General features: G+C 43.3%; 1 protein-coding gene across 2 annotated transcripts; it reads left to right on the top strand.

Moving 5' to 3' along the window:
* Window positions 1-15: 15 nt before the first annotated feature.
* TMEM205 (transmembrane protein 205) lies at window positions 16-11,156 on the top strand. 2 transcript variants are annotated; one of them, XM_070741722.1, is made up of 4 exons: window positions 16-120; window positions 4,250-4,351; window positions 4,682-4,845; window positions 10,364-11,156. In XM_070741722.1, the coding sequence occupies exons 2-4, from the start codon at window positions 4,252-4,254 to the stop codon at window positions 10,664-10,666; spliced, it is 567 nt and encodes a 188-aa protein (XP_070597823.1). In that variant the 5' UTR covers window positions 16-120; window positions 4,250-4,251; the 3' UTR covers window positions 10,667-11,156. The 2 variants fall into 2 exon arrangements, with proteins under 2 accessions (XP_070597823.1, XP_070597822.1); XM_070741721.1 differs by lacking the exon at window positions 16-120 and having other exon boundaries at window positions 4,177-4,351.
* Window positions 11,157-17,215: the final 6,059 nt, after the last annotated feature.

Below are 17,215 nucleotides of genomic sequence, written 5' to 3' on the forward strand. Positions count from 1 at the left end.
CATGACGCTTCCCCTTCTGAATGCAGAGGGCGGGGCCTACAAGGAGCACGGGGCCGACGGGGTGTGTTGTGTTGTGAGCAAAGCCACTAACAGAGGCGCTGCAGTCAAGAGTCGGAAGAGGTGGGTGATTGGTGGGGAAGTCGCGGTTGGGGCAGCGTGGCCTGGGTGCTCTTTCCGGGGCATCGCAGGGAGGAGAGCAGCATCCACGGTGCTTTTTCTGGGGGTGGGAGAAGGCATTGGAGTCCTGCAGTCTTCTGCCTTTCAAGATTCAGGGCGGAGACTTGTCCCTTTAGGCTCTTGTTCATTGCGAAAGCTCCTTTCTCTCTTTCCAGCTTTTCGACTTCAGTGATTTTTTCCCCTTCCCGAGTTTGCCTTCAACTTTGCCCCTTCTTTTCGTGCACCCTCCAGAAGAGCCTAGGCGGCTTGTCTGTGCCAAAATATGTCTGCGGGAGGATGACGGAAACGGGAAGGAGGAGAAATTGCTGGGAAAGCGGGGGATGCTGCCTTCGTTCATGCTATTTTACGTTGTCTCCTTCCCCGTTGCCTTGTCCTGATTTCTCTGGCCCGGGAAATAAGCTCCGGAGCCTGGAGGACCGAGTCGCAAGTCAGCGGGCATTAGCGTGATGCCGTGAACGCGATCCCGGGATCTCCGGCTGGTGGTGTCGAACAGATCAAACTGCACCGCTCCCGAAGCGTCGGGCTTCTTTGGGGGACGCAGATATCAAGGCAGCGTGGACCGAGCAATGTTTTTGGGAAGTGAATCGCCTCCAAATCTGCTGGCGTGCACCAGTGCTTGTTTGAATTGCTCCGCTATGTGTCGACAATGCTTCCTTTAGATAGTAAACGCGACAGCTAGTCAAGTTTAGATAGGTAGCCAGTGTCCATGTTATTATTCAAAGTATGGTTTTGTGTACTGGAAAATTAATTTAATTCTAGGGATGTGTAAAAATTCAGCCATCCTCTATTTTAGGGGATGGTGGAACTTTTAGGATTTTGAGAAAGAAAGAAACCAAGAAAATGTTAACCAGACAGCTTTTAACAGGAAAGCAAAATGCTTAACATTTTCTGGATCCACAAAAGATACTGAACCATAAATGGACAACATAAGCTGAGGCCAGGAAACATTGGGCTAAAGTAAGTTAAATGGCTTATAAACTTAGGCAGAGTTTAGTGTGTAGTGGGAATGTAATCTCTTTGGCAACACAAATCTAAAACCTTGGGGAAATAAAGCTAGCAGTTGAAGAGCATTTCACCTGGAAGCACAGCCAGTCCCCCTCCCCCCACTCATTTTTTAAAAAAAATCAAAATGGATGATCTCTGGTGAAAACAGGATGGCAATTGTGCAACCATCCTTGCCCTGCATGACCTCCCTGCAGCTTTTGATACTATCAACTTCTGGATTGGCTTAGGGGTGGGAGGACACGGTTTAGTGCTGTTCTAATTCCTTTCTGCGGGACTGGTTCCAGTTGATGGTAAAGAAAGACAGATCTCACCAACTGCTCCAACCATATGGGATGCCATAGTGGTTCCATGCTCTTTCTTATCTATTTGAGACCATTGGGTTATCTGTTACCACAGGATGAGATATCTTCAGTACAATACACTAATTATATCTAATTCTACATCTCTGCTGCTGAAGAATTAGGCAATACTGTGGGTGATGCCTGGGTGCTGTGAGGGTCTTGATGGGGAACAAGAATACACCGAACCCTGGCAAGACCGAGCGACTTAAAGTTTTGGAACCTTCCAATTTTAGGATTATGCCATTTTTGGTGTGGGATGGGGTGCAGACACAGTGTACAATCTGAGGTCCCTAACTCGCAATTCTTACTCAAAGAGCAGGTGACAGTTGTTGCTAGAAAGGCCTTTGCACATCTTTGTGTGCAAAGCACCAGTTATATTCCTGGATCAAGTGGGGAGGGCTCTGCTCACTGTCACTTATGATCTAGTCACCTCCCGTTTGGACTTCCATCATGTGCTCTGCATAGGACTGCCCTGAATCTTATCTGGAAGCTTCATCTGTGCAGAAAACAGAAGTGCGGGCAGTTATGTGTAAGCCTAGAAAAGTACATATTGGTTGCGAGTCTGCTGCTGGTTGCCCCCAAGATGCTGATGTTGACCTTTAAAATTCTATATGGCATGGGGCCGGATTATCTTTTACAAATAAATAAATAAATATTTGAGGGACTGTCCATCCCTAATTACATCTGCCCAACCCATCAGATCTGAGAGATGATATGCTGTGGGTCCTGTCTGTCAGAAAATTTACATTTGATGGGTCCCAGGAGGCAGGTCTTCTCTCTTGTAAAAAGTTAAAGGTTTCCTGGTCAATTGTGTCCAACTAAGCACTCTTAAGACACAGTGCTCATCTCCATTTCTTGATCAAGGGAGCCAGCAACATCCAAAGATAATTTTCATGATCACGTGCCCAGCATTCAGTATGCTATAATCTTCTCATCAAAATGGTATCTCTTAATCTACTTACATTTGCATGCTTTCAAATTGCTAGGTGGGCAGGAGCTGGTGCAAGTAACGTGAACTCGTCACATTGCAGCACCTATCCTGTGGAATCTTCTCCTCTCCACCCCAGAAGTGAGATTAGCACCACCCCTCTTAACATTCAACATTTGACTATGCTTTCAGGCTTTGGGGTCCTAGGACGAGGGAGATCTTACAATGGCTCCCATTCTGTGGCTTTATCTCTTGTTTCATGTGTTTTTTATAGTTTTTGTTGTTGTTAGCTCTGGCCCAGCTCCTGCCCCAAGGAATGTGCAGGTGGATGTGGGAGAAACATCCATATGCTGCAGGCCTGTTTTGCTCCCGATGGAATCTGCCGACGAAGCCTCCTCTGACCAAGGAAGCGTGAGTGACAGGGAAGAGGGGAGTTTGGCAGACAGCCCAGGAGGAGATCAATCATCTGTATCATCCCTGGATTCTGAACAAGAATTAATGACACATCCACGCATGCGTAGAGTGATGCATAGGAGACAACAACTGAAGGATTATTACAAGAGAAAATGAGGCCACCTGTGGTTGGGTGGGGTTGCTGTTATTAGTGCTACAGATAAAAGTGCAGCTTGGTGTTTTAGCCTCATGGCAGTTTATCTGATTCATTGTTTCATCAAGATCGTGGTTTTTGTAGTGTTCAAGATTGTGTGTGGACTCTCTGGACTTTAGAATTGGACTCAATTTCCCAGTTGTTGGGTGAGCAGTTGGATTGCATTTAACCTGTGCCTTGTATGTACCAGAAAATCCCTTTGACATTTAAAAAGGGAGCTGTTTCTGTTTTTCTGTTTATAAAAACTTTTGGGTTTTCCTTTTATCGTGTGGTGTGTGTATTCCTGGACTAATTACCCTGTAATTACGGGTGGTTGAAACACGCTGGCAGAACAAGTTTTTAATAATGATTTTCACTTACATTTGTGAAAACACATATAATGGTTTTCTGATTACTGGTAAAGTGCTGTAATACCAACCCAAGTCACTCTCTTGTGAAATGGATGGCTATATAAATTAGATAGATAGATAGATAGATAGATAGATAGATAGATAGATAGATAGATAGATAGATAGATAGATAGATAGATAGAGTTTGTGTGTGAAATAAGTTAGCCAGGCCTTGTCTACAACCAGAGATGTGTGAAGATTAAATTTAATCTAGTCTCTTGGCAATTAGGGTGCTGCTGCTTTAAGGCAGAGTGGCAGCAGTGTTTAAAAAAGTGTCTTCTGCCTCCTGCCTTTTTGCTTGCCTTTCCAACTCTTATCACTGCCTGCCTGCTGCTCTTTTGAACTGTCTGGAAGTGGAGGTTCTTTGGGAGGGAGATAATGTTTAGACATTCAATATAGCGAATATGTGACTGGTTCCCATGATTTAGATGCCCATTAGCAAAATGAGATACATTCTGATAACATTGGTATATCAGAAGTAACATTTTGAAATAAATTGCAGTAATTAATCAAAATAGCTAGTAAAACAATTATTGTACCTTTTTAAAAAGTCATATATCTGTATTTATCTATCTACATACGTACATACACACACACACACACACTTCAGGGCCTATACAAAAGTAAACATACTTTTGGTGTTTTCCATCACAAAGTTGTTGGTACCATATCACACACTTTGGGCAATTATCAGAGATTTAGCAATATGGCTAAGACCAGGCCTTAGAATACCCATCCTTGGAAATGTCTCCTTGTTCTTCCCTTTTCTCACTCCTTTTCTTCCCTATGTATCTTGCTTTAGAGATGTCGATGGAAGGTGAGCCAAGTGGCCTTATGAGAATCACCCAGCTTTTTCTACTCTCTACAGCCTGGGGAATGCAGATATGGGTAACGTTCATCGCAGGTATGTCTGTAGGGCAGGAGGGGAACTAGTTTAGAATGTTATTCTTCTGTATTACAAAGACTGGGTTAGAAGAAGTATGTATTGGAAGGACAGAAACATCCATGTTTTCCAAATTTGCCAGTAACTTCCTATAACATGTTTTTTCTGAACCAAGTATCCTTAAACACTCTTAGACTTTCAGCTCCTGTCAGTGCTGCCAACATCGCTCTATTGTTTTCTTAGTTTGCTGTATGAAAGTCTAATACCCAATTTTTATGTAGAAATCTGAACTTCTCTTCCACTACTTAAAAAAAAGAATGTTTTCCCATGTAACCCATCCCTTGTCTCTAGGTTTTGTTCTTTACCGAACTGTGAGCCGGCACACCTTTGGTTTGGTACAGAGCAAATTGTTTCCCTTCTATTTCTACACCTTACTTGGCTGCACATTCCTTAATCTTGCCATATTTGCAGTATTCCATCCACGAGAACTTCTCAGCACAAGAGAAACTGTTCAGGTAAGTAGCAGTTAATGGTCTACATTTGGGGCAGGCATGCAAGCAGAAAGTATATAGGCACATTCTGAAAATGCTTTGAGCTTGTCATATTATCAGCATTCAAATTTCCTAAAATATCTGATGTTAAAAGAGCCCATCTTATTCTTAAAAAATATCTTCTTGGTTGCATTGACCTAGCAGTTTTATTGTTCAAATTAGATCTGTTGGAAGACTTTCATTATCTATTTAATAATGCCTACTAAATTCCTCTTTTTCTATATCATTGTAAAGCTCTGATACTTTTTCATGTATATTCTTCTATGTTGTTCTTAAGACCTTTGCAGCACCAACTGTTTCAGATTAAAGATAGTCATAATGGCATATACCAGTAGATATATTAACATTACACGACATACAGACAATATGTATGTATGTATGTATGTATGTATGTATGTATGTATGTATGTATGTATGTATGTATATGTATGTTGGAAGGGACCTTGCAAAGTCCAACCTCCTGCTCAAGCAGGAAACCCTACACCACCCCAACAAGATGGCAGTCCAATTTCCTTTTGAATGAGTCGAATGATGGGGCATTCACAACCTCTGCTGGCAGGCTGTTCCACTGGCTGATCACTCTCACCGTCAGAAAGTTCTTCCTTATTTCCAGGTTGAATCTCTCCTTGGTCAGTTTCCATCCATTGGTTCTGGTCTGGCCCTCTGGTGCCCTGGAAAATAGTGTGAATCCCTCCTCTCTCCTCATAATGCTATCATGTCCCCTCTGGCCCTCCTTTTTTTGCTAGACTACCCATGCCCAGTTCCAGCAACCTCAAGCTCAATCAATTCTGTAGCTACACAAGGGATAGCAGTTAATAGGGAAAAGCCAAGGCATTTATGTTTGCTTCTCTGGGTAGCAATTTTAGTTTCAGATGCTTTACATCTATATACAAATGTCCATGGCCAGACTCTTATGAGATGAACTGTTAGCAGCCCTCTTGGTTAAAGGATTTGGTAAGCAGAATGATAGTGACATAGCGGCATTCATTAATAATGAACAGAGATAGCAATATCTCAAACTGAATAGGTCCCTATTTGTATTTAGCGAGCTTCTGAATAAATTGGTTTAGGGTTGCACTTCTGCTTTCTGTCTCTCTCCCTGTCCCCAGTGCATAGCATTTCTAAATCTTCTAGAATATTCCAACTCAGACAAGGTGTATTTAGAACACGAGCATATTCATTCCTTCCCTGCATTTTTGCTCCCAGCCTTCATGGCTGTATTTCAGGGGGGGGAAAGGTTTGCATAAAATGCTTCATAATAAATTAATGAATAATTCTTGTTAGATAGAAGTTATGTATAAGCTTTGCAGCAGAAGATGCCATAAAGAGTTTTTTTTTATAATTTATCAACCAAGAACTCTATTGAATTAACATATATTTTGTAATGTTTTACTACAGAAAGACATTACAAGGTTTAGCATGTAATGCTTTTTCATTTCATCATCATTCCCATTTCTGGGAAAATTGAGTGTGAGTCCTTCTGCCTTACTCTGACTTCTTGTTTTGTGTAATTTTGCTGTGCACAGTAGATCCCAGGATAATATATATTGCATTACAAGACCTTCCCCTAAATCATTCTGGGTATATTTTTCAAATATAGAATGCAATAAATAAATGATTTAATTTTTTTATAAAACAGCCTTCTCTGTCATGCTAAGAGAAACAAGAATGAAAACACTGAAGGGACTGGGATGCTACTATTTGAGCAAAATGTACTGAATTAATCACAATTAACTGGATTCACATAATACATACTAAGTCATAACCCTAAATTTACATCTTTAGTGGCTGTGTTCATGAAACATGCTAATCTAAAACAAACAAACCAGATTTTTGTCTAGCACATCTGAATCCTGCAGACAAATTCTTAAGGGAAGATAAGGTGGAGGTTTTCAAAGTATAACTATAGTGCTGCCTCAAAAGATACAAGTTTTATTTATATCTTTTCCTCTAAGAACTTTTGACTTAGAAGAAAATACATGGGGCTAGGATGTGAGGCAGAATAATTTAAGAATGTACTTCATGAGTGGTGGGATCTTATAATTATTTTTTTCACAGTCCAATCTGGATTGGTAACGAACTAGTGATTTATTCTTCTGAGCCCATCCTCAGGGAATTTGTTTCCTACCATTCATAGTAAAAATAGGATCAGTATATATCTAGTTCCCTGTTTGTTAAACATGAGTATATCAGGGAAGCATCTGAATATTGTTCAGCGCTGAAAAAACCTGTTTTGAGTGGTTATGTAATATTGGCAACTAATTGTACTAAAGATCAACAAAACAAATAGTGGTTGAAAAAGTTACTATGCAATACTTTTCTTTTGCTCCTTGCAGACTTTGTCTAGAAAATCATTGTATTTAGCTCCCCAAAAGTTTGTTTCGAGGCAATAAAATAAAAATCTTGGAGAAAGTGTACAGATGTTGTGTATAGAATATGTGAACCATATATTTATCTGATAATGTCCTTAAAGAATTAGTTGAAACATCGCTGAAAAGCTATGGTTCCTCCCCTTGTGAGATTTCACGATCTCTTTGGATCATGAGAAATAATCTGCATACTGAGCAAAATGTCAAGACCACAAATGACTGGCAATTGTACAATTCCACTGGCACACAGATTTTGCAATATTTCTGTAGCACTGGTCTTTTGTTGCAATTGATCCTAGGCATAGAAAAGTTAGCATTCATATTGCCCTAGTTCCTTTAATATATCATATTTTTTGGAGTATGAGACACACCTCCCCCCCCCCAGGGAGTGAAAACTTGGGTGCATCTTATACACTGAATGTAATCCCACCCAGCCACCCCACCTTTTGGTCTCTGCCTCCCAGCAAATTACCTCATTGTAACAAACAGTGCAGGCCTAATTAGCAAAAGCAAGCGATCATTAGCCTCCCGACTTACAGTTGATCCAGCATAGACAGGCCACCTGCTAGAACTGGAAGTTAAACTTGCTGCAAGGAGGCAAATTGCAGCGAGGTGGACTGCTGGCAATGTTGAACTGCTGAAACTGCAAGGAGGTAAGTGAATAACTATAAATGTCTACAGAATGTTCAAATTTAAATTATACTTATTTTTTAGAGATAGCTTTATTATTGTTCTAGACAACTTAACAAAATGAAGAAGCTTTTAAAAAAATAAATGCTTGATCTGAACAGGCTCAGTGCTATTGTATCTTCTGTCAGTGCCCCAAATAGCATCTGAGAAATAAATCAGTTTCCAGTCCAAGTCTGTCATCCAAGGTTTGATTTATTAACAGAGCCATGTTGGTTACTGTTATGCCAGGCCCTTGGCAATTAGCCCCCAGTGAGTTTGGAAGGAATTTCAAACACACACACAGTCACAAAGAAATTAAAGCAAGTTTATCAAGCAATCTTGAAAACATAAGCTATGAGAGGAGTCAAATTACTCCCACCTGAAAAAGTTATTGAATGCGGCAGCATGCCAAAACAAAAGAGCAGATAAAATGGCTGTAAATCTCCACAGCTACCCACACCAAAAATCCTCAAGAGTTTTTTAACTAGGAAGTATCCAAAGTTCAGTAGAAGTCCTTGAACAATTTGAGCTGTAGCAATGTTCTTTCAGAAGTTTCTTTCTCAAACGAATAAATGTCCACAGCTCACACTTCTCAACGCCTATAATTTATCACAAAACACATTAACATAATTACCCCTTGAACAGGTGTGCTCACTTATCTTCTGAGATGCCTGTGCAACTGATCTCTTCTTGCCATAAGCCTGTGCACACGGGCATCCACAAGTGGGTCCTCCTCTGATTCTGATGACTCACTAATTGGAGCACTGACTGGTGGAGTGGCTGCACCCATCACCCCGTCTGATTCCTCTCCCCCACCTGGCTGTGAGTCAACTTCACTGTCTGATTCTGCTGGTAATAAAACAGGTCTCTGATAACCCAAGGATTTCCCTAAATCAACATCCAAATTCCCCGCTGCAGGAGCTGGCTCAGAGCCAACCACAACAGTTACATTGTTGCAATCCCGATACTAACTTCCTTCCAGCACCCCACCCAGGTTAAGGTTCATCCCTCGGCCCCACACCCAAAAGTTCATCACGAGTACCAGTCTGGTTGCAGGGATTCCATCGACCTCCTCCTTACATCCACTGGTACAGAACAAAAGATGACCTTGGACTCCAAGAAAAGAATTTGTTGTGGCTAGTAACTTTCCTTCTCATGCAACTATCCCTCCTCGTAATTGTGATACTATTCTACTGTGGCAGGCCAAAGTCTCTATCTCCAAATGATGGCTTCAGCCTGACAACTTTTAAATAGCAGAAAATACTTCCAGAAAGCTACATCAGTTTTAAAGACCGACGAAAGTATAATCTGAAATGTAACAGTTTTAGTATTAAGATAAGACAGCTGAGTTAAACCCTGACTTAGTCATGTTTGGAGTAGATCTATTTAAATAATTGGGAAGAGTTAGTGTGACTATATTTAAGAAAACTTTCTGGCATTAATATCCTGCCATTATGTACATTTCTCCATTTTTTTGCTATTTCTATGGGTCAGACACACATGCACAGAAATATACAGTAAACTGTGTATATCATTTGTACTGTTTGCTGGGAGGAAAACTGCTGGGAGGCAGAAGCCCTTTTTCCTTATTTTCCTCCCCCCCAAACTAAAGTGTGTCTTATACTCAAAAAAAATTGGTATATAGAATAAATAGGGCAGGGGTCTCCAAACCTTTTACACAGGGGGCCAGTTCACTGTCCCTTAGACTGTTGGAGGGTTGGACTCCTGCGCGGAGTTTGTTTTTTGCCTGCGCAACCGCGCAACCGCACAGACTAGAGGGAACAGTGGCCAGGAACACAGGATGCGTCTGGCCTCAGCGGGCTGCATGTGGCCCGTAGGCTGTAGTTTGGGGACCGCTAAAATAGGGTGTAATGTAGAAAGCTGACTGGAGTGGTGCAATAGCCTAAAGGTGGAGCTCTCACCTCACAATCAGAAGGCTGTGAGTTTGATCCTAGGAAGAGGCAGATATTTCTCTCTGGTCACAATGAGAATGTATCTGCTGAACAAAATTCTGCACTGGCAACAGGAAGGACATTCAGCCAGTAAATACTCTGCTAGCTCTATTTAGTTGCCCAGAATCCACACACAAGGGATTATGTCAAAAGTTAAAAGATGATGATGAATATGGAAAGTTGACTTAAGGCTAGTCATATAGTTTATTAGATTTGTATGCCGCCCCTCTCCGAAGACTCGTAATCATATTCTGTCAGCAACCTACCTCACAGGATTGTGGAGGAAAATTGTTGGGAAGTTGATTTAAAATAAAATTTAAATATATACATAATTATTTTTGGACTATATAGCTAATTGACTCTTAAAAGTGAGGAAAATCATTTTCCCTAGAAATAACAATGTAACTCCAGATCTTAAAAAGACTCCCAAGAAAATTACACATAATACATTGGAATCTGGAAGTGGTCATGATACTTTGTTCTTCCTTATAGATCACACTCTTTTTTATTTGCCTCATTTTGGTTGCCACTAATGCTTCCTGGTTCTCGCAAGTCACCACCAAGACTATGCTTAAGATGCAAGAGATTGAAACGGAGCATGGCCTCGGACAGGAAGTAGGAAGTTCAGGTCAGAGAGAGGCTTACCAACTTCTGAAGGAGAAGGACAGCAAATATCAGCACCTGCGGCAGAAGTTCTTCAAGTTTCATGGCTTGTCTTCTCTCTGCAATCTGGCTTGTGTTATCTGCACCGGGGTGAACTTGGCGTTTATTGCCTTGCAACTGGAGGGCCTGTAAACCCTCCACTTCTCTAACTGATTCCCATGCTTTCTCCTAAAATGCTGGTTTTGTTCTGAGGAGCTTGGAAATGACCAAAAATCAATCCTTTGGGATGATCAGATATAGAATGCCCTCTCCAAGTATAAATTGGATTGTCCAATATCTGTGAAGGGTTATTTAAATTAGAGCAAATTATCTGCATAAATTAATGTCATTTGTTTTAAATTCTTGATGCAATATTACTTGGGCTGTGCTAAGTGAGATTTTTTATAGCAATGTTTTATATTTGTCATTGTCAGCAGGTTGCCTATTGTTAACAAAAGTCTAATGCCATTTAATACCAATTGTTCTCCTAAGGAACAAGACTTTAATAGGATTCACTTTTAGTGATAAAGTACAGGATTCTGCTATCTTGAAAGAAAATGTAAATATAGAATGCCTTCTTATATACAAATTCTTATTTATCTTTTGGAATTCTGCTTTTGGAATAAAGAATGTTTCTATTAAATATGTGCCTACTTTGGTGGATTAATAGCCTTCTTCTGTTGCTTATTTAGACACTTTGTCACTCCCAGTTTCCAATGGGGATTTTCAGTTTGACAAGTACAGTGGTTCCTCTACATACGAACACCTCTACTGATGAACATTTTGAGATACGAACCCGGTGTTTAAGATTTCTTTGCTTCTACTTTCCATTTTCACCTTACAAACCTGAGCCCGGGTGTGTGCGCTCTCTTACTGCCGCAGAGATTCCCCTGCCTTGTGACTGCCGTGGGCGGATTTCTCCTTTGCTTGCTGTCCCTGCCGGGATTCCCTGCCTCTGGACTGCCAACGCCGACTGTTGCCAGCCAAAGTGCCTGGGATTTTCCCTTTGTTTGCAGCAGCACTCCGGAAGCAGGGAATCCCGGCTGTGGCAAGGATCGGCACTTCAGCCTCAGACAAGGCTCCCTGGCTCGCACCCCATGCCTGGCATCCGCTTCCTCTGGGGGAGTCCCTTCAAGGCACCCAAAGCAGCTGGCTTTAACTCTCCACGCCCCCTGCAGGCTCGAGAACTGTCTTAATTGGAAGGAGCAGCAGAAGGAGAAGTGGAAACGAGGAGGAGATACGTGTGCCCTCCTCCTCCTTCTCCTATTGATCCTGCTCCCTACGGAACAAACAAGAGGCCAAAAAAAGTGAAAAGGCTTCTTGATCATCAAGAGCAGCTGTTGGGCAGGGGTGAGTGGGTGGGGAGAAGAAGGAGGAGGAGACTGAAGGAACGCTGGCAGCCGGGACCCAGTGTTCCCACTAAGCTGCGCAGCGCGCTGGGACGCAGGCAAATTCCAAGGACGGCGCACCCTTTTTCAAGCCAGAGCACAGGAGCCCGCGCCATTTCTCCCCGCCCGAGAGCTGATCCGCCCCTCCCAAGTTGTGGGTGGGGGAGAAACCCCCAGCTTCTCTGGCTCTGCCGTTGTGCGCTTCCACCTCCCCTGTGACCTCAGAAGAAGGCAGAATGTGGCCTCCTTCCCTGCCAAGCCTCACGGCCGCAGAGGAAGCACAGGAACCTTTGCAAACATTGGAGTCCGGCTTGGCTCCTACCGCGGCGGTGGCTGCAGCTGCAGCTGCAGCGGAGACTGTGGCTTCTCCTAGTCCTCCTCCAGCTGCCGTCCTGCTGTGCTTCTCGGCCGAGCAGGTCTTGCGCGGCTCCCGCTCCTTGTCCCATCGCCTGTGTCCCAGCGCCCCTGGCTGAGTGTTGTCCTGTGGCTGGTCTTGGGCTTCACAGTCACTTCCTGGTACCCTCTCCTCCCACCACCTGTGTCTACCACTGTCGCCTCCCACCAAGCCAGCAGTCGAGTGGGAGCTGCTGCTTCCTTCCGGCCAGCCCAGACATGCTGTCGTAGAAAGCGCAGAGACTATTGAAACAGCAGAAAAAGACCTCATGGTCCATCTAGTCTGCCCTTATACTATTTCCTGTGTTTTATCTTAGGATGGATATATGTTTATCCCAGGCATGTTTAAATTCAGTTACTGTGGATCTACCAACCACGTCTGCTGGAAGTTTGTTCCAAGGATCTACTACTCTTTCAGTGAAATAATATTTTCTCACATTGCTTTTGATCTTTCCCCGAACTAACTTCAGATTGTGTCCCCTTGTTCTTGTGTTCATTTTCTTATTAAAAACACTTCCCTCCTGAACCTTATTTAACCCTTTAACATATTTAAATGTTTCGATCATGTCCCCCCTTTTCCTTCTGTCCTCAAGACTATACAGATTGAGTTCATTAAGTCTTTCCTGATATGTTTTATGCTTAAGACCTTCCACCATTCTTGTAGCCCGTCTTTGGACCCGTTCAATTTTGTCAATATCTTTTTGTAGGTGAGGTCTCCAGAACTGAACACAGTATTCCAAATGTGGTTTCACCAGCGCTCTATATAAGGGGATCACAATCTCCCTCTTCCTGCTTGTTATACCTCTAGCTATGCAGCCAAGCATCCTACTTGCTTTTCCTACTGCCCGACCACACTGCTCACCCATTTTGAGGCTGTCAGAAATCACTACCCCTAAATCCTTCTCTTCTGAAGTTTTTGCTAACACAGAACTGCCAATGCAATACTCAGATTGAGGATTCCTTTTCCCCAAGTGCATTATTTTACATTTGGAAACATTAAACTGCAGTTTCCATTGCTTTGACCATTTATCTAGTAAAGCTAAATCATTTACCATATTACAGACCCCTCCAGGAATATCAACCCTATTGCACACTTTAGAGTCATTGGCAAATAGGCAAACAATCCCTACCAAACCTTCCCCTATGTCACTCACAAACATATTAAAAAGAATAGGACCCAGAACAGACCCTTGTGGCACACCGCTTGTAACCTGTCTCTGCTCAGAATACTCACCATTAACAATAACTCTCTGATGTCTATGCTTCAGCCAGCTTGAAATCCACTGAACTATCCAGGGATTAAGTCCAATCTTCACTAATTTATCTATCAGCTCTTTATGTGGAACCGTATCAAAGGCTTTGCTGAAGTCCAGATAGGCAATATCCACGGCACCACCTTGAACCAACACCTTTGTGACATAGTCAAAGAAATCAATGAGATTAGTCTGACATGATTTGCCTTCAGTAAAGCCATGCTGATTTGGGTCCAATAAGTTATTGTTTTTTAGGTGCTGATTTATCCTCTTTTTGAGTAGAGTCTCCATCATTTTAACTATAACTGATGTCAAGCTAACTGGCCTGTAGTTACCAGCTTCTTCTCTACTGCCCTTCTTGTGGATAGGCACAACACTGGCCATTCCCCAATCCTCAGGAACATCTCCTGTTAACAGGGATTGGTTAAACAAATCAGTCAGAGGGGTAGCAATGACAGATCTGAGTTCTTTAAGAACTCTGGGGATGGATGCCATCTGGACCCATTCCCTTATTTATCTTTAATCGTTCAAGTTCTTCTAAGACATCGGCTTCTAAGATCACTGGAGCTGAATCCGTACAACTGGAAGCAATGCTATATCCCTCTATAGTATTATTTTGTAAGGTGTCTTTTGAGAAAACTGAACAGAAGTAGCTATTGAAATGGTCAGCGATCTCCTTATTCCCATCAATGCATGTATTATTCCCGGTACTAAGCTTCGTGATGCTGCAGTTTTTCTTCTTCCTATCACTAATATATCTGAAGAAGGTTTTATCCCCCTTCTTTACAGATTTGGCAATTTCTTCCTCTTTTGAGGCTTTAGCAGCATGTATTATCTGTTTCGCCTCCTTCTGTCTCATTTTATACACCTCTCTATCAGCTATACTTCCAGACTCTTTATACCTCCTATAGGCAGCCTTTTTTTCATTGACTATAGCCCTTACATCATTGCTAAACCATAGCGGTTTCTTCTTCCTTTTACCTTTAGTTATTTGCCTTACATACAGTCCTGTGGCTTTTAAGATGGCCTTTTTTAATACAGTCCACTGGGTGCTCGCTCCTGCCATTTTATCCCTCCCCTTTAATTCATTATTTAAATATTCCCCCATTGCATTAAAATTTGTTTTTCTGAAATCCAATACTTTGGTTGCAGTATAGGAATGCTCACAATCAGTTTTTACATCAAACCACAAACATAGATGGTCACTGCAACCTAAATTTTCTCCAAGGTCCAGGAGGGAAGTGTTTTTAATAGGAAAGTGAACACAAGAACAAGGGGACACAGTCTGAAGTTGGTTGGGGGAAAGATCAAAAGCAACATGAGAAAATATTATTTTACTGAAAGAGTAGTAGATCCTTGGAACAAACTTCCAGCAGATGTGGTAGATAAATCCACAGTAACTGAATTTAAACATGCCTGGGATAAACATATATCCATCCTAAGATAAAATACAGAAAATAGTATAAGGGCAGACTAGATGGACCATGAGGTCTTTTTCTGCCGTCAGACTTCTATGTTTCTATGTTTCTAATTCCCATTCGTAAATACTTAATCTAGAATATTCTCCCCTCTAGTTGGTGTCTTAACCAGCTGTGCCAGAGCTGCTCCTGTAAAGGCCTCTACTATATTCTTACTTTTGCATGTAAGGGCACTGGGGATATTCCAGTCAACATCAGGCATGTTGAAATCACCCATAACCACAATATTTCCCTTTACTGCCATTTGGGTAATTTCATCCACCATCTTGTTGTCATATTCCTCAGGTTGCCCTGGAGGCCTATAGATCACCCCAATTCTAATGACAGAACCGTCTTTATTTTGCATGCAAATCCAGAGAGTCTCCAGATCTTTACACGTATTTTGAATTAGTGTTGTTTTTAGACTTTCTTTAACATAAATGGCTACTCCACCTCCCTTTCTCTCTATTCTATCCTTCCTATACAGTATATATCCTGGTATGGATATTTCCCATTCATTAGAATCCTTAAACCATGTCTCAGTTATGGCAACCAGATCCAAATTATCTCTAGATATTATGGCCATTAACTCACAGAGCTTGTTGCTCAAGCTTCGAGCATTCGTGCACATTACCCGAAGAACATTATTTTCATTATTAGTTTGCCCCTTATCATCAACAACTACATCTATTCTATTTACAGCTCCCTTTTCATAAGCTTCCAGAAACTGATTTATCCTCATTGCCACCACTTCTGCCTCCACTCAGGGAGCCACCATGGTCACCGCGCCTTTTCCTCGCTCAGCTCAACCACGGTGGCTCCCTGAGTGGAGGCAGAAGTGGCGGCAATAACCTCTGCGCTTTCTATGGCCATATGGCTGGGCTGCCCGCAGCAAAGCAGCAGCTCCAGCGGGGGAAGGATGCACCGGCGGTAGACACAGGCGGTGGGAGGAGAGGGAACCAGGAAGCAACCGTGAAGGCCAAGACCAGACACAGGACGACACTCAGCCAGGGGCGCTGGGACCGCGCAGCCATCGCCCATGGGTGGGAGCAGTCACAGGATGGGGCGGCACCACAAGAAAGAGAGAGAGGGTTCCGTCCCGCGAGGAGATGCCCACCGAGCTGCGGGTCCCACTGCCGCCGGGTTCTTTCCCTCCGCCTCTTTCTCGTCCTGCAGCCTGCCTCCCCCACCCCCCTGCAGCACCAAGTGAGCATGGTTGTCCAGAGGTTGCTGTCGGGACAGTCGATGTCCGCTGATGTCAAGCCCTGCACCGGCTGCCCAGGAAGCAGCGTGCTTTTCAAACACGTCACTTTCCTGATGAGCCGGCTTTGCTGGCAGGCGAAGGTCAGCCGTCGTGACAGCAATGGCGCCGTGGTGACCACTGACGAGGTGAGCAGCAGCGGCGAGAGGCAGAGCCAAGGGGAGGGCGCGTCGGCCAGCAAAGCTTTCCTGCGCCGGGACCACGGAGGGGGAAGGGGGCCGGCTGTCCAGGCACCAGGGGGTGGGGGCTTGGGGGGCGGATCCGCCGGCCTCACCAGCCCGATGTCCGTCTGTGGGGGGTGCACCGATGCCGAAAGGCAAGCAGCACGGCCCGTCACCGAGCTTGCCATCCGTGGGGGAGGGGCGCCAATGCTGAATGCTTTCCATCCATGGTGGGGGCTGCAGGGCAGGCACAGGCAGACCCAGGAGAGAAAGAGGGAGAGAGAGAAAGGAAAGAGAGAGAAAGGAAAGGAGAGAAAGGGAATGAAAGTGGGGGAGAAAGAAAGAGTGAGGGATAGTAAGGATAGAGAGAAAGGGAGGGAGAGAGAGAAAGGGAGGGAGATAAAGGAAAGAGAAAAAGGGAGGGAGAGAAAGAGGGAATGTAGGAGGGAGAGAAAGAAAGAGAGAAAGGATAGAGAGAAAGAGGGAGGGAGAGAAAAAGGGAGTGAAGGAGGGAGAGAAAGAGTGAGTGATAGAAAGGATAGAGAGAAAGAGGGAGGGAGAGAAAGGAAAGAGAGATGAGAGAGGAAAGAGGCGAGAGAAAAGAGAGGAAGGAGGGGGAGCGAATTATGGATGTCAGAACTCCCGCATATGTGATAGCATGCCCACACTTTATTTTTTATTATTATTATTATTATTATTATTATTATTATTATTATTATTAATTGGATTTGTATGCCGCCCCTCTCCGCAGACTCGGGGCGGCTAACAACAGCAGTAAAACAGTACAAC

The sequence above is a fragment of the Erythrolamprus reginae genome, chromosome 2 (assembly GCF_031021105.1).
Source record: "Erythrolamprus reginae isolate rEryReg1 chromosome 2, rEryReg1.hap1, whole genome shotgun sequence".
In the NCBI taxonomy this organism is placed as follows: Eukaryota; Metazoa; Chordata; class Lepidosauria; order Squamata; family Dipsadidae; genus Erythrolamprus; species Erythrolamprus reginae.

Coding starts and splice junctions, on each gene's coding strand:
- TMEM205 (XM_070741721.1), top strand. CDS start 4,192: ATGTCTCCTTGTTCTTCCCTTTTCTCACTCCTTTTCTTCCCTATGTAT. Junction 4,352..4,681: donor ATGGGTAACGTTCATCGCAG/GTATGTCTGTAG, acceptor CCTTGTCTCTAG/GTTTTGTTCTTTACCGAACT. Junction 4,846..10,363: donor GCACAAGAGAAACTGTTCAG/GTAAGTAGCAGT, acceptor TCTTCCTTATAG/ATCACACTCTTTTTTATTTG.